The sequence below is a fragment of the Bos mutus genome, chromosome 22, assembly GCF_027580195.1.
Source record: "Bos mutus isolate GX-2022 chromosome 22, NWIPB_WYAK_1.1, whole genome shotgun sequence".
In the NCBI taxonomy this organism is placed as follows: domain Eukaryota; kingdom Metazoa; phylum Chordata; class Mammalia; order Artiodactyla; family Bovidae; genus Bos; species Bos mutus.
This window is the reverse complement of record NC_091638.1, coordinates 37,789,593-37,810,822: the sequence shown is the minus strand read 5'-3', so window position 1 is coordinate 37,810,822 and position 21,230 is coordinate 37,789,593. Positions and strand designations below refer to the sequence as shown.

General features: G+C 41.9%; 1 protein-coding gene across 16 annotated transcripts in view; it reads left to right on the top strand.

Annotated features, from left to right (window-relative positions):
- Nucleotides 1–21,230, top strand: part of ATXN7 (ataxin 7) — a 156,846-nt gene that overhangs the window by 67,827 nt on the left and 67,789 nt on the right. For all 16 annotated transcript variants that reach the window (XR_011461974.1, XR_011461975.1, XR_011461973.1 and 13 more), the window contains one exon: nucleotides 16,829–16,933. Coding sequence is in view for 7 of the 16 variants with exons in the window: in XM_070359794.1 (XP_070215895.1) it covers nucleotides 16,829–16,933 (105 nt within the window). In the remaining 9 variants the exon portion in view is untranslated. The remainder of the gene's footprint in view (nucleotides 1–16,828; nucleotides 16,934–21,230) is intronic.

The following is a 21,230-nucleotide window of genomic DNA, read 5'->3' as shown; positions in this document are numbered from 1 at the left end:
ATTCCCAGCTGTCTCCTAGGTCTGACCAAGTGCTGTCAAATAGGAAGCAGTTGAGTATTTATGGAATGAGCGGAGGCATGAATGAATCTGATTGATTTGTTTTCACAGGCATCAATGAAAACGGTAAAATGATGTGTGCAAGAGGGCAACAGAATCTTTTTAATCACAGGCAAGATTTATCTTTACTTTTATTGTAGCTTCTCTTTAAATAAAGCTGCCTTTGGGGAAGCTTTAATTTCTTTGCACATAAGCAATGAATAGTTTCAGACATTTGTGCATGGCTCTTACCATTCTTGGAGCCATATTTTTAATTCCTCGGTGACGTTGAATTATTGGCATTTAGTATACAAGCCTTGCCTTCCCCCCCACACTTCATATAGAGGAAATAATGTTTTAGGAGTTGATTTATAAAACATTTCTCTAAAACTGGGGGAGAGTCTTTAAGATGATGGCTTCCTTGTTATCTTCTTGGAAATCTCAGAGGCACCTGGATTTCAAATGTTGCCAGTGTATGTTCCTCATTCTCAAACCTGGCCCTCTTCCAGTCTCAGAGACTGGTCCCACCCATCCATCCTGTTCTACAAGACAGGAAGCTTGGCATCATTCACTGCACCACCCTTGTATCCAGGTCATTACCAAGTCATGTCAGCAGTTCCTTCTAAATATCTGTGAATCATTTCTGTGCCATCTTACTGTGATCTCCAGGTCCAAGGTGCCCAGATCTCTTACCTGTACTATTGCAAATGCAAATGACTGGCCCTCTCACTTTTGAAGCCTGAACTTCCCTTCTGTTCTGCAGTCTTTGAGTAGGGTTGAAAATAATAAGTCTGATAATGTTATCCTCCATTCCAGAGAATATTTCCAGGACTTCCCAAAATCTTTTCTTCTATAAAAATAGTGGGAACACTGGCAAGAATTGACAAAATTAACTTTTTCAGAATTCTAAAAATTAAAGGCTTGCAGGATCTAGTGAGCATTTATACAAAACAAAGAACTAAATCTCTGTAAATACAGGCAAACTCTGAGGTATTTTACCTAACTCTATTTTAATGCTGCCACACACCATACCATGCCGAGCTCCACAGTAACTTTGAAAACCTGTAAACCTCACAACTGTGGTAGCTGTGAAAACCAGTAGTTTAGAACCTATTAGACTGGAAAAAATAGGTTTGAAGCTTCCCTAAAGCTTTGTGCCCAGAAAATTGTCACTGTTTGAACTTTCTAGTGGGTCCCTAAAAAGCTCCATTCTCACAATTTGTCTGTATCAGAGCTCATTCTGTACCCTATCCCTAGGGCATTTGTTGTTGTTGTTGTTTTTTTTTTTTTAAAGTAGCAATCATTGTACATTGCAGTTGTCTAAGGCAGTGATATAAGTTGAGTCTGACCAAAAAACTAAATGAGATGTCAACTGAGGGTTTTGAAGGGCCCCAACATTTTCAAGATTCCTGAGAATCTAGAAAACCATGTGTATTAAATCAACTATGCTTCAATTTAAAAAAGAGAAGAAAACAGCATGCATGTATAGGGTTATCTGCATGTCCAGGAATGACCTGAGAAAACCTTAATCTCTCACCTCTGGCTGATTTTGAGTTTCTATACAAGCAGGAAATGAAGCCTAAGGTAGAGGTCTACATTATTGCTAGAGCATTGAAGATGTCCCAGCATATGCCCAGAGCCACTTGGCAAAGCCTGGGAGACTCACTGGTTCAAAATATTTAAGGAACTCCCTGTGCAATACTTAGCTAACTAAGCTCACACATAACAAAGAATACAGACTTTACACAATTAGACCAGGTAAATCAATAAACAAACCAAAAAGGAAGGTGGATCTTATTTGTGGAATGCCACATTATATTATCTATATTGTCTAGTTTTCAACCAAAAATTACAAGATAGTCCGAGAAATGGCAAAATACTGCCTATATGTTGGGGATGGTTTTGGGGGAGCACAAAGTGGAGCCCTGTCTAAGCAGAGTATTAATAAAATTCTGTTGAAATTAAGTTGATTTTATTCAAAGTACATTATCTGAAGTTAAGATGTTAATTGTAATCCCCAGGAGAACTACTAAGAAAATAACTTAGGTAGAAGATAGTAAAAGAGAAGAAGGGAAGTTAAAAAAAGTATATTCAGTTCAGTTCAGTCACTCAGTTGTGTCCGACTCTTTGCGACCCCATGAATCGCAGCACGCCAGACCTCCCTGTCCATCACCAACTCCCGGAGTTCACTCAAACTCACGTCCATCGAGTCGATGATGCCATCCAGCCATGTCATCCTCGGTTGTCCCCTTCTCCTCCTGCCCCCAATCCCTCCCAGCATCGGAGTCTTTTCGAGTGAGTCAACTCTTCGCATGAGGTGGCCAAAGTACTGGAGTTTCAGCTTCAGCATCAGTCTTTCCAAAGAACACCCAGGACTGATCTCCTTTAGGGTGGACTGGTTGGATCTCCTTGCAGTCCAAGGGACTCTCAAGAGTATTCTCCATCACCACAGTTCAAAAGCATCAGTTCTTTGGCACTCGGCCTTCTTCACAGTCCAACTCTCACATCCATACATGACTACTGGAAAAACCATAGCCTTGACTAGACGAACCTTTGTTGGCAAAGTAATGTCTCTGCTTTCGAATATGCTATCTAGGTTGGTTATAACTTTCCTTTCAAGGAGTAAGCATCTTTTAATTTCATGGCTGCAATCACCATCTGCTGTGATTTTGGAGCCCAGAAAAATAAAGTCTGACACTGTTTCCACTTTTCCCCATCTATTGTCCATGAAGTGATGGGACCAGATGCCATGATCTTCGTTTTCTGAATGTTGAGCTTTAAGCCAACTTTTTCACTCTCCTCTTTGACTTTCATCAAGAGGCTTTTGAGTTCCTCTTCACTTTCTGCCATAAGGGTGGTGTCATCTGCATATCTGAGGTGATTGGTATTTCTCCCTGCAATCTTGATTCCAGCTTGTGCTTCTTCCAGCTCAGCATTTATATTAGAATCTATCAATTCAAACAAAAGGATGTAGTGACAAATAGGGGAACAACAACAAAAAAAGACGTGTATTAAACAAATAGCAAAGTCATAGACTTAAATCCTACCTTATCAGTAATTGCATTAAATGTGAATAGACTGAACACTACTCAGCAGGCAGAAACTGTCAGATGGATTTAAAAAAATCATGATTTGGTGATACGCTATGAACAGGAGGCATAGTTCAGATTCAAAGTTGGAAATATATTGTAAGTAGAAAATATACAAAGAAATAGTAGTCAAAGAGAGCTAGCCTCGCTCTACAAATATTAGACAAAATAGATGTTTTTTAATAAAGTCATTAAAAATAGGATATCTTATAATCATGAATGAGTCAATTCATCTGGAAGAAATAGCAATTACAGAGATGCATGTGCCTAGCAAAGCTTTGAAATATATGAAGCAAAAAACTTACACTGTGAAAGGAAAAAAAGGACAATTTAATAGTAATAATTGGAGATTTCAGTAACTCACTTTAAAGCCTGGATACAACAGCTAGGCAGAAGAGCAATATGGATGTGAAAGGTTTGAAAAACATAAACCAGTTAGACACAACCAGCATTCTTTTGGAAGTAGTCCATTAGCATTCTTTTCAAGTGCAAATGGAATATTCTCAGGATCATATGTTAGGCCACAATAGAATAAACCTAAATAATTGTAAAAGAATTGAAATCGTACAGCATTCTCTAACCACAATGGAGAAAATCAGAAATTAAAAACCAAAGGAAATTTGGTAAGTTCACAAGCATGTGAAAATTAAACACCACATTCTTAAATAAAGTGGGTCGAGGAAGAAATCACAAGAGAAATTGTACTTCGAAATTAATGAAAATGAAACACAGCCTACCAGAACTGACATACTGTGATTGAAGCATTACTTAAGGGAAAATTTATAGCTGTATAAATTTTTTTTTTCTGTATTAAGAAATAAGAACCTTCCTTCCTAAGAAACTAGAAAAAGAATAAGCACAAAGCAAGCAGAGCAAAGAAGACAATGAATTATTATATGTGAACTAGACAATAGGAAAAAAAGGATAAAAAGCACTGAAACCAAAGGTTAGTATTTTGGCAAGATTAGAGTACTTTGATTATGATAAAATTGACAAACTTGTAGGTAGATCTCACCATATTACTCATATTATTAAAATCAGGAATTAAATATGTAATGTCACTACCCTCCTGACACAGATACAGTTATAAAGGGATACTGTGAATGACTCTATGCCAGCACATTGAATTTACTAGGCGAAACAGATAAATTTGTAGAAAATACGGTCAAACTATCAAAAATGACTCAAGAAGTATTAGAAAATTTGAATAGACCTAGTACATGAATTTGCATTAGTAAGTGTAAGATTTCCCCACCCCCTGCCCGCCTATGCACACAAGCTCAGGCCCAGATGGCTTCACTGGTGAATTTTGATAAAACCATTAGCACTCACTCTGCACACATTTTCCTATAGAAATGTTTGAAAAGAGAACTCTTCTCAATTCATTCTATAAGGCCAGTACCAAAACCAAAGACATCACAGTAACTGGAAACTACAGACTGATTAACTCAGTATACATTATACTTGGGAAGCCCAAGAATACTGGAGTGGGTAGCCTATCCCTTCTCCAGCGGATCTTCCCAACCCAGGAATTGAACCGGGGTCTCCTGCTTTGCAGGCAGATTCTTTACCAGCTGAGCTACCAGGGAAGCCCATACATTATACAGTGTGTATTTATTATATTCTGTAATGTGCAAATACTAATTATAGTTAAGCAAAAATGTTCAATATGCCTTTAATAGATGGATGACTTGGAAAGAGTCTGGATAATATATGAATAATTTCTCCAGTTTGGTCACAGTTTTCAAGTTTCAGTCCAGATTAAATGATGTTTTGTTTTCTACACTTGTCAAACATGTATGTAAGTCACTTGGGAATCTTGATAAAATGCGAATTCTGATTTTCTGGGTCTGGATTGGGTCCTGAAATTCTCTAATTCTAACCAGGTTCTCAATGATACAGAAACCGTTGTATTTTAAGTAGTGAGGTTTTATATTGAGGAGGAATATAGAGTTGAGTGTACCTTTCTTTTCATTGTGACCATTAGTATAGAAGATCTGAGGAGCGTCTTCCCTCTGACTTGAAGAATCTGAAACAAACTCAAGACAGTTATTAACGTTTTAGCTTTCTGTTCTGCATAGAGTTCTGCATCTTCTGAGGCATGCTTTTTGAATCAAATCTTCTGAGGCATCTTCTGAGGCATGCTTTTGGTAAGATATTTAGAGACTTTACAAATATGAGATAATTATAACATCCCTTTTAAGGAAGTTATGAAAGATATAGATTTCATCATAGCCACATGGCTGTTGGATAACACTCAGCTATGCCATAAAGCAAATAACTTGCTTAACATGCCAGCTGAAGGCTAGCCATTTGATTTTGGTTTTCATGTGTTCATTGCAAATATATAGAAATAAAGTTGTTTTTTTATGTTGATCTTGTGCGCAGATTGAATGTCTGAGTCCCGTTCCCCCTTCCACCCCGCCTCCACACACAAAATCATGTGTTGAAATCTAACCCCCAGTGTGATGATTTTTGGAGGGATGAGGCCTTTGGGGAAGTAGTTAGGTCATGAGGGTAGAGCTCTCATGAATGACATTAGTGCCCTTGTAAAGGAGGCTTCAGAGAGCTCCAGCACCTCTTCCTCTATGTGGAGGACACAGTGAACAGAGGACTCAGAACCAGAAAGCAGGCTTTCACCAGACACTCAATGCACTGGTGCCTTCATCTTAGATTTCCCAGCTCCCAGGACTGTTGAGAAATAAATGTTTGTTGTTTGTAAGCCACCCAAACTACGTTATTTTATTAAAGCAGCCCAAATAGACTAAGAAATTTTGTGTCCTCTGATGTTGCTAAACTGGTAAATTCTGGGAGGTTTTTTGGTAGACTTTTGTGGTTTTCTGCATAAGACCGTCAAGTCTTCTGCATATGCAGAAAGTTATATTTCTCCCTTTTGAATCTGGATGACTTTTGTTTCCTTTTCTTGGCTGATTGCTCTGGCAAAAACTTAAGTGCTTTGTTGAGAGAGAGGGTATCCTTGCCTTGTTTCTGACCTTAGGAGGAAAGCATGCAGCCTTTCTCCTTTAAGTGTGATGTTAGTTAGTTGTAGGGGTTTTTGTAAATGTTCATTATCAAGTTAAGGAAACTTCCTCTATTCTTGGGTCTCTGAATTTTTTTTTTTAAATCATGCGTATTTTTTCTGCATCAACTATTATGATAGTATGGTTTGTTTGTTTTTCTTCTTTAGCCTGTTAATATCACAGGTTACATTGTTTGGTTATGGATTATTTGAAGGGTCTTATTTCTGTAAATTTTCTAGTATCTTTCTGTTACTGGCTTCTAATTCAATTCCATGTGGTCAGAGAACATACTTTGTATGATTTCAATTTCTTTTAAATTTGTTGAGGTTGGTTTTCCGGGTTAGGCTATGGTCTATATAAAGCTAACCACTTGAAAACAGGCAGCTAGGTTAGTAGGTAATAGCATTCCATAGTTAATGCTGTTTTTAGTTATGTGAAGAGTTGTGGGTTTGGGTTTTCTGCATAGAAGATATTTGGCAGATGTTGCGTTGCTATATTGACTGCCTTTTGAAGAAAAGAAATCATGAGTTTATAACTGTAACGTTAACAGTAATAATAATGATGATATTGACACTACTCTTTATTAAGTCCTTACATACACTCTGCTTACTATGTTGAGACAGATTTAGAACTAAGCATTATACATGGGTTATCTCATTCAATCCAAAAATCTCCTGACATAGATATCATTGTTTTCACTGATTTTCAAATACAGGAAGTGCATTCTAGAGGTAAGTACCTCTCTTGAGGTTATACCAACTAAGTGGAAAACTCTCTTACAGCCCATATTTTTTTATAGTCTACAAGCTTAGCTGAAGGATAGTCATGCAGTAAAGATTCCCTAAGGGTTTTGGAAGGTGCTTCTAGATTTAGGACACATTTCAGGTTTGGTTTCTGATTGAAAAGTTAGAATTTGTTGGCAACATTTTGAGGAGCTAAAGGTACCCATGAGGCGACCTGTCATGTATGTCCCCTCTATAGCCCTGCCTGGCCTTCCCTAACCCAGATCCCCTAGGATTTTGATATTTGCTTCCTCTCTTCTTTGCCAGGTCCTGTATCTCATTTGCAGTACAAGTAGTGACAAAAGCAGCACTTACAGCTTACCTATGGAAGGTCACTGTAAGGCTGGCCACTTTTAGCCAGGGATTAATAACTATTAGAACTGTTTTCTCCTAGCTTTTTGGTCTTTTGGTCTTTGGTTGGTTGCTTTACATTTTGGCAGGTTGTCAACTGACCTTTTTGTGTGTGTGTGTCTGATTGGTTCTGTCATTTAATGTCTTATGGTCAAAAGAAGGTGCAGATCCCCTCTCAGAACAGAGAATATGAATTTGGGAGAAGTTTGTATAGAAGGTAGAAATAAAATTCTGTTTTATTTGTGTGCAGTTAAGATGTTAAAGCTCATGTCACAGCAATTCAAAACTTTTTTATCATATCACTGACATTCCTTTTGATTATCCAGAATTGATAGTTACCATTTGAAATAAATTTGAAATTGAACATAATAAAAGCTCAATTATGTGCAGACCAGCCTTCCAAGTCAATCCATCAGGTTACTTAGAAGTGTTTCAGACACTAATGGAGCTGAAAATCCTAGTATCTAAGGAAACCATTGCGTAGCAGAGAATCAGACAGTTCAGAGGTAACATGAGAAGTCTGATGTGCGATAGGATGTCTTGTTGACTCTGATTGGACAAGGTGGGAGACGGGGATGGCCCTGGGCAGTGCTGAGGATCTTGTGAGGTGGTGGAGAGCACGTACTTGAAAGTAGCCTACCTTCAGCTCTCAGCTCCTCCAAATACTGGCTCTGTGACTTAAGGCGGATAATCTTGTTCCTCACTTGCTTCATCTGTAAAGTGCAGATAGTGACCCTGTAAGGTGGGTGGTATTGTGAAGAGGAAGTGAGCTAATAATACTCAGCACTGTATCTGGAACATAGGAAGTGCTTGGTAATTAGACTCTTGTTATTTTTGTTGTACGTACTGCTTCTCAGGTGCCGTTGCTGTTGTGATTTTTTGTTCACTGATGTGTACCCAGAACCTTGAATCACGTCTAAGCATAGTAGACATTCGGTACATGAATGAATGATGTATGTAGAGTATTTGCCATGATACCTAACATCCAGTGAGTACTTAATACAATGAGTGTACAAAAGATGGTAGCCGTAGACCAGCAAAGTTTAGAAACCATGGCCAATGTAACCCACTGACAGTAAAAATGGAAATATTCATAATCATAAGAGGTAAGATGGTAAAGAATCCACCTGCAATGCAGGAGACCCCGGTTTGATTCCTGGGTTAGGAAGATTCCCTGGAGAAGGGATAGGCTACCCACTCCAATATTCTTGCTTGGAGAATCCCCATGGACAGAGGAGCCTGGCAGGCTACAGTTCATAGGGTCACAAAGAGTCAGACACGACTGAGCATCTAAGCACACAGCACAGCACATGCTGTGTGCCAGACATGGTTCTCAGAACCTTGTGTATGCTAACTCATTTCATCCTCGCAACTACCCATTAAGGTAGCTACTACTGTCATCCCCATTTTACAAATGAGGGTCCTGAAGCCGAGGACTTGCCCAAGTTCATACTCCTAGCGAGTAATAGCATGGGAGTTTGAACCCAGGAAGTTCAATCCAAAGGCTTTTCTGAAATTCTTTAGTTGAGAACCTAGTGTGTGCCAGGCATTGTGACATGCAGACGCGGCCACTGCCTCTGGGGATTTATATCTTAGGGTTATAGCCCAAACACAAATTATAAATCACTAATGAGTGAAGAGAGAGAAATGTCTGAAGAGATAGGGTCCTGCTTTAAATTGGGTGGTCAGGGAATGTCTCTTAATGGAATATAAGCCAGCCAGGCAAAGCATTCTGTACAGAGGGAACAGAATTAGCCAAGGCCATGAGGTGGGAAAGTACTTGGCCTTTGGGTATAACTGTCGAGGAGATAGAATTCTGGTGTGGATGAGGAGTGACCGTGTCTTATGGTTGCAGAGATCAGGCTGGGCCTTCTACGTATTGATTTTCCTTCTGACTACGTTGGAGTAGTTTACATAGTAAACTATTAAAGGGTTTAGTCTGAGTAGGTGATGTTTGTGATTTAAAAGCATCACTGCTTACTGTATGTGTATGGTTGGGGAGTTGGAATAGGCAGAGGGGAGAACAGCCACTATTTAGATCAAAGACCAGAAGACAGTTATTGGAAGATGATAAAAAATGGCTCATGTTTACAAAGTACTTTGCGTTGTTCCAAGCATCTTACATCTGTTCATTAGTTCTTCCTACAACCTGTTAGATAGGTGCTCTTTCTTTTCCCATTTATAGATGCGGAAATGGAGGTAAAGGCTACCGTGTGACGAGGCTGGAATTTGAATGCAGTCAGTGTGGTTCTAACAGCTGTGCCTTTAACTGCCAAGCTCTGTTCCCTTAGCAGGCTGAGTTTTCCCATCTGTGTCTCCCACCATCCGTGCAGCCACAGTAGCTGCAGTGAGCGGGGAACAGACTGCAGCCCATCTTTGGTTTCTTCCACTCTGCCTTACCCCTTGGATGGCCTGGTCTCCCTCCCCGGCTCTTCGTAGAGTTCTCCAGAGCATGTCTTCAGTCTCCTCTCTCCCATCTTCATCACTACTTCCTGTCTTGCTCTGATTTTTACATCAGCCCTTGGGGATCGCCCTCCTACATACTTACCTTGGTCGATCCACACTTATGCCAGAATGACCTTTTGTATCATGTGGCTTCCCTCCTTAAAACTGTGGCTTCTTCCATGCTTTCAGGGTAGAGCTTAAGCTCCAAGACTTGGACTTGGATCTTCTTCATGGGATGCACCCGCAAGTCTCTTCCACCTCTCCCCTGCCTCTCATTGCTTATAAGGTGGAGCAGCAGGGGCTGAGACCCCTGGAGAGTTAAGCTCACATTGTAAAATAGTTGCCATTTGGTGTGTATATCAATCTCCTTAGAGTTTCATCAGTGAGCACTGGGGCTCTTGCAGCAGAACCTTTAGTGTGTGTGATGTTGTGAGTTTTTGTTTATTTTGCTGAGTGTTCACTATGTGTTCAGCACGGAATGCTCTCCACGGATTAGTTCATTTCATCCTCACCATAATACTGTGAAATGTAGGTCCTGTTAACTCTGTTTTACAGATAAGGAAAGTGAAGTTCAGAGAGGTTAATAATTTAATGGTGTTCACATAGCTACTAAGAGAAAGAATAGGGGTTTGATCTCAGTTGTCTGACTCCAGAACTGCTTGGAGTTACTGCGCTGCACACGCTAGCAAAAGAGAATTTGCCAGTGTGCGTATTTGAGAATCAGACCCTGAAACACAAAATTCTACCAGAAAGTAGCCCTAGAAATAGGATCATGTGTTCACGGGAAGCTTTCTCACCCTTGAACTTTTGTCTTACTGAGTGGACACCCCGTTCTAGTGGGTGACTGTGTGACATTATGTGACATAAAGGGGCAGTTATATCCTGGACTTCGGTGGCACCACAGAGACTTCATCTAATACTTAGTTACTGTCCACCCATAATGTTAGTGCATGCATTAGTTGTTTGGAATTCATGGCTCAGATGTTAAAGAATCTACCTGCAATGTAGGAGACCCGGGTTTAGTCCCTGCGTTGGGAAGATCCCTTGGAGAAGGGAATGGCTACCCACTCCAGTATTCTTGCCTGGAAAATTCCATGGACAGAGGAGCCTGGTGGACTGCAGTCCATGGGGTTGCAAAGAGTTGGACACAACTAAGTGACTAACACCCTCACCCCTCATCCTTCAGGTTAGGCATTGTTAAGCACTGTCACTGGAGCAGAAAACAAGACAAATGTGGAGCTTAGTCTAGTGGGAGGAGGTTAAGGCTCTCACAGTTAGATGAGTAGTTACAAACGGGGCTCGGTGCTGTGTGGCAAGGCAAAGGCAGGGCTGTGAGAGCAGACAGGGGCCTGACCAGCCAAGTCTCCACGGATGTGACATTGAGGCTGAGACCAAGTGAAGTGAAGCAACCAGCCAGGTGAGGATCTGGAGGAACGGGGTCCAAGCAGAGGGAACAGCCGGCACCATGCTGCTGTGACAGGAGACAGCGTGGTGTGCATCAGGGACAGAACAAAGGCCGTGAGCAGGGCGCCAGCCTTGTCAGGGACCTTAGTTTTTATCCAAAGAACAACTGGAAGCTGTGGGAAATTTCCAGATGCCAGACATTGCTTCACCATCACACAGTGAGAGTGCACTTCTCAGAATCTGCTAAGCAAGGCAAGGGGTCTGCTGTCACACAGAGCTACACAGTCATCCACGTACACGTTATCTTCACAGTCCTCATCAGTGAGTGACAGACCGTGAGGGATGTGAGTATGAGCATAGCTCTTGTTGAATAGTGGGGATTCCAGAAAGAAGAGAGGAAAGCTTTCTTTGCTGCAGGCACAGTTGTATCCACATAGGACTGCAGAGAACAAGAAGGTTCTGAGAAGACCTGCACAGCCTTGAGTCTAGAGCAGGCTGACTCCACCTGGAGAGCTGTGAGGACTCAGGGTGCGAGGCCCGTGCTTATAGAGAAGTAGGTCAGGGTTCCAGTCCCACTTGGCCACTTGGGAGGCAGCAGAGGCGTTCAAGGAGAGGAGTAACTTTATTACTCTGTAGGTCGGTGGCTTTGGTGGCAGAGTGGAGGAGGCTGAAGAGGGTAGAAACTCAGGAACTCCGTCTGGAGCTCTGTACTGGTGTGCAGAGGTCACAGGGCTCTGGCCTTGGGCACCGACAATGGGCGCACATGGGGGAGGCAGCTTCTGGCTGTTTCTGGGAGAACACTGGGAACTGTCTGGACTTTGGGGCCCAGCAGACCCGGGTTCAGATCTTGACTCTGCCACTTACTGGCTTGTGAAATCTCAGTGTCTGGGTGCCTTAGTTGGCTGAGCAGTATGGTGAGGATGCATGACTCCTACCTCCCAGGCTGCGGGGGACATGAGTGAGCACTTCCTGGGGTCTTCTAAAGCCTTTCTACCCTCGGAGGCACCTGGTGTGATAGGTAATATGATCATCACTGTTTGACATACGAAGAGACTGAAGTTCAGAGAGGTTAGGGAACTTTCCCAAGATCACATTGGATTCAGAGTGCTGGGGAGTGGCCCACACTGTTAGCCACTCTGCTTACAAGGCCTGTGACTGAGCGTGGTTGGGGAGGGGCTGGAGATAGCCCTGTAAAGAGATGACAGCTGGGCTGAGCTCTGATGTGTGAGAATGCACCAGGCATCATGTGAAGAGCAAGGGCAGCGCCTGGCAGAGAAAAAGCTTTAGAAGGAGAGAATGGAGGTCAGTGTGCCTGGAGCAGAGAGGGCCAGGGGCTGAGGGGACAGGGAGTGGAGAGCGGGGAGGATAAACCTCTGGCCATGCCTTGAGGGTTATAGTAAAGGCTGGGATTTTATTCCGTAGGAGTGGAAGTTTCTTGGGAAATTTTAACAGTCGTCACATGATCTGTTGGAGAGTGTCAGATTTACTCAGGCACCCATGTGGAAGGGATTGTCAGCCGTATGGGAGATGTCTTCCACGGTGCTCAGGAAAGGTGCTGGGGGCAGGCTTTACAGTGGGGCCTAAACAAGGGAGAGAAGTGGCCAGCGGCAGTAGAGTGACCGGACCTGCTGGTGATATGAGGGAAAGAGGCGTCAGGGGCAATGTCCGGGGTGTAGCTTCCGAAGATGAGAAGGGTCATTGACACAAAACGGGGATGATCTTGGGGTGGGGGGTGGGAGACAGGCAGGGTGGGAAGCACTGCTCTCTTGGACGTGCTCGTTTGATCGGAGATGTATGAAAGGCATCCAGATGGCGGTGTCTGGGAGGCAGTTGGATATATGTGAGTCTAGACAGAGCTCAGGAGCCGTCTGGGCTAGAGACAGAAATGTGGGCGTTGTTGGCATGTGGAAGTCCGGGTGCGTGGGAGAGGGGAGGCGCGCAGGGGACTGCAAAGGTGCAGTGTTTGGCTGCAGCGTCCATTTGGTCGTTGAGCGCAGTCCTCCAGGGAGGGCGGCAGCACCGAAGTAACTGGTCAGGACTGGCTTTGGTCAGAGGGCCGTTATTCTGCACAGAACTGGGGAGGCTCTGCTCACGTGTCCGTGGAACTGGACCCAGTCCTTCCTGCTTTGCTGGCCTGGGGTCTCCAAGGGTTGATACATGATGGCCTAGATGTGGGTGCCGGGCCACTCACTAATTGGAAGGTTGGGATGACCTGAATTCTGAGAAAAATTTCGGACCTACACACAATAAAATCCATTCTTTCAAATTAGGTCAGAGTCCATGGGATCAAGTACGGTTTTAAAACTTTTTATTGTATTTCATATAATGATTTAACTTGTGTATTTAAAGACTGTTTTGTAAACTTTTTTTTTTTTTTAACTCAATAGGAACTCAGTTTAGCTTGATAGGAACTCTTTCTAGATTTCTGTCATAAATGAAGCTTTTTTTTTTTTTCCTTCTTGCATTTGGGCAAGTTCCATATGTTAACTTATAGATGGCTGATTGTGAACTTACACTTTAAAAGTATTGGGAAACTGTTTCTCACAAAAATTATTTCATTTTCTCTGTTACCACAACATTCCACACGCTGTTCCTGTTGCTAAGGCCTCTGGAATGTCTCAGTGCAGAAAAAGGATATAGAACTCCTTTTTTTCCCCCTGAAGAAGACATTTAAATTATTTTGTATCTCCTAGTTTACGTCTAAATATGGATATCTGGAAGAATTTAGAAAGCTAAAATTCAAGTTGCTTTAGGTTCAAAAGTCAAGTTGCTTTGGGTTCTTCTCACAGGAACTTGGTTTCATAGGGTAGCATGAAGTGTACTTCAGTGTACCATCATTTCCACGGGGATTGTGTGAGTGCACATGTGTACACATGCTGGCTTTTTAGGGAGATGTGATGTGCTACTAAGAGCTGAAGAACTGATTTCAGAGATGGTGCAAACCTAAGTTTGAGTCCTGGTTGTACTTTCTTGCTGGGTGACACTACACATGTTCTTGTCTCCATTAGTAAAATTAGGCTCCTATTGTAGGATACACCTTATAAAAAGTGCTTAGTTCAGAACTTACCACATAGTAGTCTCTCAGTAAATTCCATATGATTATCATCATTATTGTCATCATCAGTTGCAAAAAATTGTAAGTTATTGAAGAAATTGAACTTTTTGCAGAAGTATAGATTCCTGGTGCTCACAGGATGACCCCTTACTCTCTTAGTTTTATTAGTGTTTCCGAGTCTCACAAAAGGATGAAAGGAATCAGAACAGAAAAAGAGCAGTTTTCTACATAAGCCTCATTGTGGCCAGTCACATTCTTATTATTTGAAAGGATGGATACAGTTTTTGTATTTTTTTTTTTTTTTTTTTTACAATTGCCTTATTTATAAAGAGGTGGGGGCTAATTCCCAGCAGTATCTGCTTCTCTGGCAAAGTGACATTATCGTATGCACATAGCTTGACATAGAGTGCTGTGAGGCACCACGCAAACCAGGCACATCGCAGAGGCCCAAGTCTAAACTGAATTCAGTCTCAACTGAAATCACTTATTTTTTTTAATTGGAGGATAATTGCTTTACATTGCTGTGTTGGTTTCTGCCATGCAACAGTGCAAATCAGCCATAATTTTTATATATATATATATACACATCTAGAGCCTCCCTTCCACCCCCTACCCCCACCATCTCATCCCTTTAGGTCATCACAGAGCACCAGTGTGGGCGAGATCACTTAATTTAATGCTTTAGCTACTGTTTAATTAATAAAACTAATTAAGTTGATTTCATTAATGAAACTATTGATTTTATATTTATAGACATTTCATATTTCTTAGCTGTAAGTTATGAATGTTATGCCATTTCTGTAATTCAGCTTTTCCATCTTAATTGTCCTGAATCAGAGTCATTTAACCTAGGGGTATATGGAACCTAAGGTAAACTACTAGTCTAATTTTTTTTTTTAATGAAATGTCATGTCAAATGTAGCCATGGAAAGTAGCTTATTACATGTGGATCACTGCATGGATTTCACCTCTCCCCTCTCCCACGTGCGCTATTTTTAACTCAGTGTGGGCTTGCTTTCGAGGAAAATAGCACACCGTTTGGCTCTTGTCATGAAATTGTTAAGCTTAGTCACAGAAATCAGCAATCTGTTAGAACCTTCTTATGTTCTTCTCTCAGTTTATATGGTCAAAGGTGTTCAGCCCTGACAGTCAACTTATTGGAGTTGGCATCTGGAAAGAATTTCTAGAAATCGTATTCCTCTGGTCTTAAAGGGACCAAATTCAAGCCACTGTTATGAGTCAGAATGAAATCTCAGGTATTGACTTAGACAAAGTATTCACCTTTCTATGAATCAGTGTCCTCCTCTCCACAGCAGGGTTATAATGGTATCTGCCTTAGTAATTGCAAGGGTAAAATGAGATCATAGCACGAAGAACGTGTTTGGTGCTGCTCCTGCATCCCAGAATCATGTCCCTCCCTGGTATGTTTCAGATTCAAAGGCTATCTGTGTAGTTCAGTGCAAATAGAAACTGTCTAAGAAAATCTGAGCTATAGCCAGGTGAAGATATTAGATCAGGAATTTGATATTTTAGAGATTATCATCACTTTACATCACCTCAGGGCATTTTCTGTTTCCTTTAAAACCACCCAGTTCACCCAGGGTGGAAAAGGCTGAAATTAAATCTTACAGGAAAGAAAGCAGATGCTAATCAGCTTTTTAGATCTTTTCCCTCCCTTTAAACTTGGTATTTGGTCTACTAGAAAATTTGCCCAATTGAAATGTGCTAATTATCCATTCATTGCAGATATTCTAAGTAGTGCATCTAGTGTAAAATACCAATTCTGAAATATTTAAAAGAGTTAAGATTCTGGATTTGAAATGTTCGCTCTGTTCCCTTGGTTGTTGCAATTTTTATTAATTGTCCGCAGTTAGGATTTTTTGGTTAACCGTGTGTTATCAAGTATCAATTAGTGTACTTTCAATTTACATATATATGCAGGTAGACTAGTTTTATGTTTAAGTTCTCACTATAAAAAAATCCAACTTGTATTTTGCCCTGTTCCAGTAACTGAACTGAGATTAATGTTTGCAGTGTTATGCTTGTACTGAAGTTCTTTCTCTCCAGTGGCATCAGTATGTAAACAAAAGGACTGGAGGTTAGTTGTGACCAGAAAAAAAAAGTATGAAAATAGTTTTCTTTGTATTACATATTGACGAAACCAGCAATTTTCCTCTAAGGGAAACCTCTACTTCCTTTATTAACTGTTCCATAGAACTCAAAGACTTGATGGCTGGAATAGAATGCATAGTTAAATAAAACCATTAGATGGTACTGCTTTGTGAATTCCTAGACATTTTCTGTGGTTACAGAGTCTTCCTCATAACCCTTATTAGACTTCTCCTGAAGTTGCTTTATTGTGTGAGGGGATTCATGGATCGTATTTTAATACATTGGTCTGTTTTACCTCATACTAATGATTTCTTGTGCATTTTATTCTAACCCTTTATAATGGTGTTTCTGTAAGCCTGATTTGATTTCTCTCTTCACAGTCATGGTGCATCACATCAGTTACTTTTAAACTGGAATAACTTTTATCCTGTGCACTTTATCATAAGGCAGCTTTTTTAGGAATATCACCACCCCAGATGGTTTCCTATTAATGAGAACCACGTGAGTGAGTGATGCTCTCTGTCTTTATTGCAGACATGCCAATATTTGGTCTCTGTCCAGCCCACGATGATTTCTACTTGGTGGTGTGTAACGACTGTAATCAGGTTGTCAAACCACAGGCATTTCAATCACATTACGGTAAGTGCTTAACCATTTAAAAATCATTATTAGAGGGTAAAAAGGTAGAGCAGGATTAAGCTGTGACAGCAAGGGTGGGGTATACTACTCCTCCCCTCTGTCAGGAAGTAGGTTTTTAATTCATTGAATGGGTTAATGCCTATCAGATGTTAGGTGTTTACTGAATTTTCTTGAAAGGAATGTGCATTTTTCTGATTTTTATTAAAATTAGGGGAAAAACATATTTCATAAAATCTTTATTGAAATACTGCATCAGTGGAGTAAAATATTTGTTTTCTTCTAGATACCATGGTTGTGAATTTAGTGGATGGTAAAATTATATATAGATACAGAGTATAGAGACATGGCTGTTTTTAAAAGAAATGTGATTTTGAAATGTCCAAGTTCAGTAGTTCTAAATCTGTCTGATGTTCTAATTTGTGAATATGGTGGAACTATGCTGTCTTCCCCCATCAAAATGTGCATGTACTTAAAATGAGGCATTGTGACTTCAGGGGTTTCACGAACCTCTGAGCCTTCCCTGGGCTGTGAGACTCCAGGCCTGTTGTTAACTGGGTGTCAATCATGGGAGACTCCAAATAAGGTTGTTTTGCATTGTCATACTGGTAAAAAAAAAAAAAAAAAAAAAAAAATTCTGATCATAAAGTTTAATTTTATACCCAGTTAGAGTCAGTAGCAACTCAGAAGTATTTGAGTGCTCACCTTGTTTCAGGCATGGGGATGTGGTTATCATTTCTGCCTCCACGGGGTTCAAAATCTCGCTGGAGAGAAAGGCAAAACTGGACGTTTTTTTTTTTTTTTTTTTAATAACTGCAAGTTGTTTCATTGTTGTCCTCACAGCTACAAACATAGACTTGAGACAGAGAATAGCAACAGGGTCTTTCTGTTTAAGCAAGGCCTCTAAGGCGGTGATCCTGGTGACCCGAGCCCTAAGCGATGAGAGGGGGTCACCCATGCAGGGATCTGGAATAAAAGTGTGCGACAGAGGGGAGCGCCAGTGCGCAGACCTGCAGAAGGCTCGTAAAGTTAGTGAGGGAGGTAGAGACACGGGAGTCAGCCTTCTGGGTGGGGCCCTTGTTCTTGTACAGGCTTGTAGGCCCGAGGAGGAAGCTGCCTGGGGGCACTGGAAGGCTTCTGTAAGGGAAGAACCCAGGACCATCTCTCTCGCTAGGGCAGACTGTGGGAAGAGGGTGCAAGCAGGAGAGAGTTCAGAGGTGAAGATGACCCCAGAGTAAGGCTGTGGGAGCAGCAGGGCCGGAGGCACAGGCCAGCTTGGAACCTGCAGGGCTTTCTGTTGGGCTGGGCTGCCGTTGTTCGAAGTCACACCTTCACGATCACAAATCCCACCATTTTCCCCCAAGGAATCTTTTCTGTAATCATAAAAAGGTCCTTTGAGTTTTCTTTTCTGGATGAGGCCCCAGAGTAGGCACCAGAGTGAGCACCAAGCTGAATAAGATATGGTCTCCCTGCTTAAGACTCCAAGTGGCTGGTATTGGAAAAGACAGTTAGCCAGTTGCCCAGTGCTTTGGAGTTATGGGTTTTGAAGCCAGACCAGACTGGATTTACATCTAAACTTGCAAGAACCATAGGTTAGTTGTTCGCCTTGAGCAAGTTTTCCAACCTGAGCTTCTTGTTTATAATGTGGGGACAGTGATAGCAACCTCATTGGTTCCCAGAGAGGATGAAGTGCAGCAGTGTCGTGTAGCCCCTTGTGCATACCTGACACTTGACAGGTCTGCGAGAGAGGGGAGGTGCCGCTGTGGGTACAGAAAGATGTGTGTCGGAACTCACACAGCAGTCCAAAACCTTAAGAAGAAGGAGCGCAGATTGCTCCTTCCGCTATAACTCGGGGTAGGCTTCTTAAAGGAAATAGCCTTCTTCACATCAGGCTATTCCGAAGAGTAGGATGCATTGTTTTTCCCATGTGCAACTTGTCCCCGTCAGTTTTTAGGTGTGGAATACATGTCCATTGTGGAAAATGCAGAAAATATTTAAAAAATCACCTACGATCCTCTAAAATGGGGTGTGTGTTGATGGGGATGGACAGGGCCTTCACAGTAGCACAGTTTGTGCACTGCACAGCCATATTTGGTGGCGCCAGGTTGGCCACAGGGCTGATGGGAGCAAACGCGGAGGCAGGAAATTCCAGGCTGTCTGGAATGTATTCCACAGAGTCTCCATTGGCCGGAGCTGATGTACCCCGTGGGGAAGAGCTGTGTGCCAGGGCAAGGCTGGGGCTGCTCAGAGAGATTCAGTGCCATCAGACACCCCGGGCTTGCTATGTCAGTGGGAACCTGTTGCAGGGTTTTTAACACCTAAGTGATTTGGCTTAGTGATGCAGTGTGAAAACAGCTACTGTTTGCATCAAGCCCACTTAGAGATATTCCTTCTTGCAGGCCTTCCCTAGTCAGGAGGAGGCCCTCTTGGTCCCCTCTTCCAGAAGCACTTCACTCAGTTACAGCACGTTTCTTGGAGATGATTTTCTTTATCTTCCTCTGTGTCTCATAGAATGAATGTCTGTATATCGGGGGTGAGGTAGGGGAGGGGAGAGTGTCTTGAAATCATATTTCTTCTCTTTTTCTCTATCCGTCTGTAGCATACATAGCATCTTCTAATAAGATACGTGTTCAGTGACAAAGGAATTGTGCTGACTTCCAAAGTAGAAGAAGGGGTGGTGTGAATGCAAGACTCAGTACATATTCCAGTGCCTTCTGAAGGCAGGCAGGAAGTGCAGCTGACACAGGCCACTGGGTGGGGGCTTTGGTCCCTCTAGTGGCAAGGGAGCTATTCAAGCTGTAAGAGGCAAGAGGGTCTCTGGTGGAAAGAAGAGGGCCAGGTGCTGACAGAGGGATTCAGTTGGGAAATGTAGAAGGAGGTTCCTCTTTGGGGTCAGCAGCCAAGGGAAGGCTGATGGAATAAACAGGAGGTTTGGAGATGGTTAGGTGTATGGGCCTGGGGGAAACTTCATCAAGTGGAGGAAGGCACCATGTGATGTCCCTGGCCTAGTTCGGGGGTGATAGCTCACTCATCTGGAAAAAGAGAGGTGGTCAGGGGGCCAGGACCAAGAACCATTCCCAGTGTTGCCACTGTGTCTTCTGTCTTTGGGGTGAGGGGTTTTAGCAGAAAGAAGTATTTGCAACCCATTCTCCTTTGCTGTAATTCTAGAAGGCCTATTGCTACATGTTTATTTTCCAGAGTTAAAAGCAAAACCTGTTTTTGAAATTCAAGAAATTTCTAAGTAGCCATTGCAAGCTGTTTATCACTGTATTGGGAAGAACTGGCACCTGCCAAAAGAGAGATTCTACTGTCTTATCTTCTGATGAACTAGGTGAAGATGTTTGGGCAGTCTTCTGTGAATTCATGTCTTACTGATACTCATCTGTGACTTTTATGAACAAATGAGCAGTTGCTATAAAATTCAGCAGACAGTTCCTTTAAAACCACTGCTGTCTGGCAGTGACAGGGAGGAAGCTACAGTAGCAGCACGGCTTATCACTCAGTTCATGTTGATAATGTTATTCTGAATTTGTGAGCAGGTTGTTATCCAGAATAGTGAGAGACCTGCAGACATACCTCACTTCTTGCATTTTGATTTATTGTTCTTCACAGAGAGTGTGTCTTTTACAGACTGAAAGTTGGGAGCAACTCTGTGTCAAGCAAACTCCTTGACTCCATTTTTCCAACAGCATCTACTGGCTTCTTGTCTCTGTCACATTTTGTGAATTCTTGAAACATTTCAGACTTTTTTATTGTTACTGTGTTATTGTGATTTTTGATCAGTGATTTTTGTTGCTGCTTCAACTTGCTAAAGTCTCATATGATGGTTAGCGTTTTTAGAAACAAAGTGGAAGTCGCTCAGTGGTGTCCGACTCTTTGTGACCCTATGGACTATACATTCCATGGAATTCTCCAGGCCCAAATACTGGAGTGGGTAGCCTTTCCCTTCTCCAGGGGATCTTCCCAACCCAGGGATCAAACCCAGGTTTCCTGCATTGCAGGCAGATTCTTCACCAGCTGAGCTCTGAGGGAAGCTCTTTAGAAACAGTTGTTTTTTTTTTTTTTCTTAACTAAAGTATGTATGTTCTTCCCTGGTAACTCAGCTGGTAAAGAATCTGTCTGCAATGCAGGAAACCTGGGTTCAATCCTTGGGTAGGGAAGATCCCCTGAAGAAGGAAATGGCAACCCACTCCAGTTCTTTTAAGTCATAATGTTTTTGCACACTTAATAAGCTACAGTATGACACAAAACATAACTTTAAGTATTGGGAAACCAAAGGATTTGTGTCACTTGCTCTACT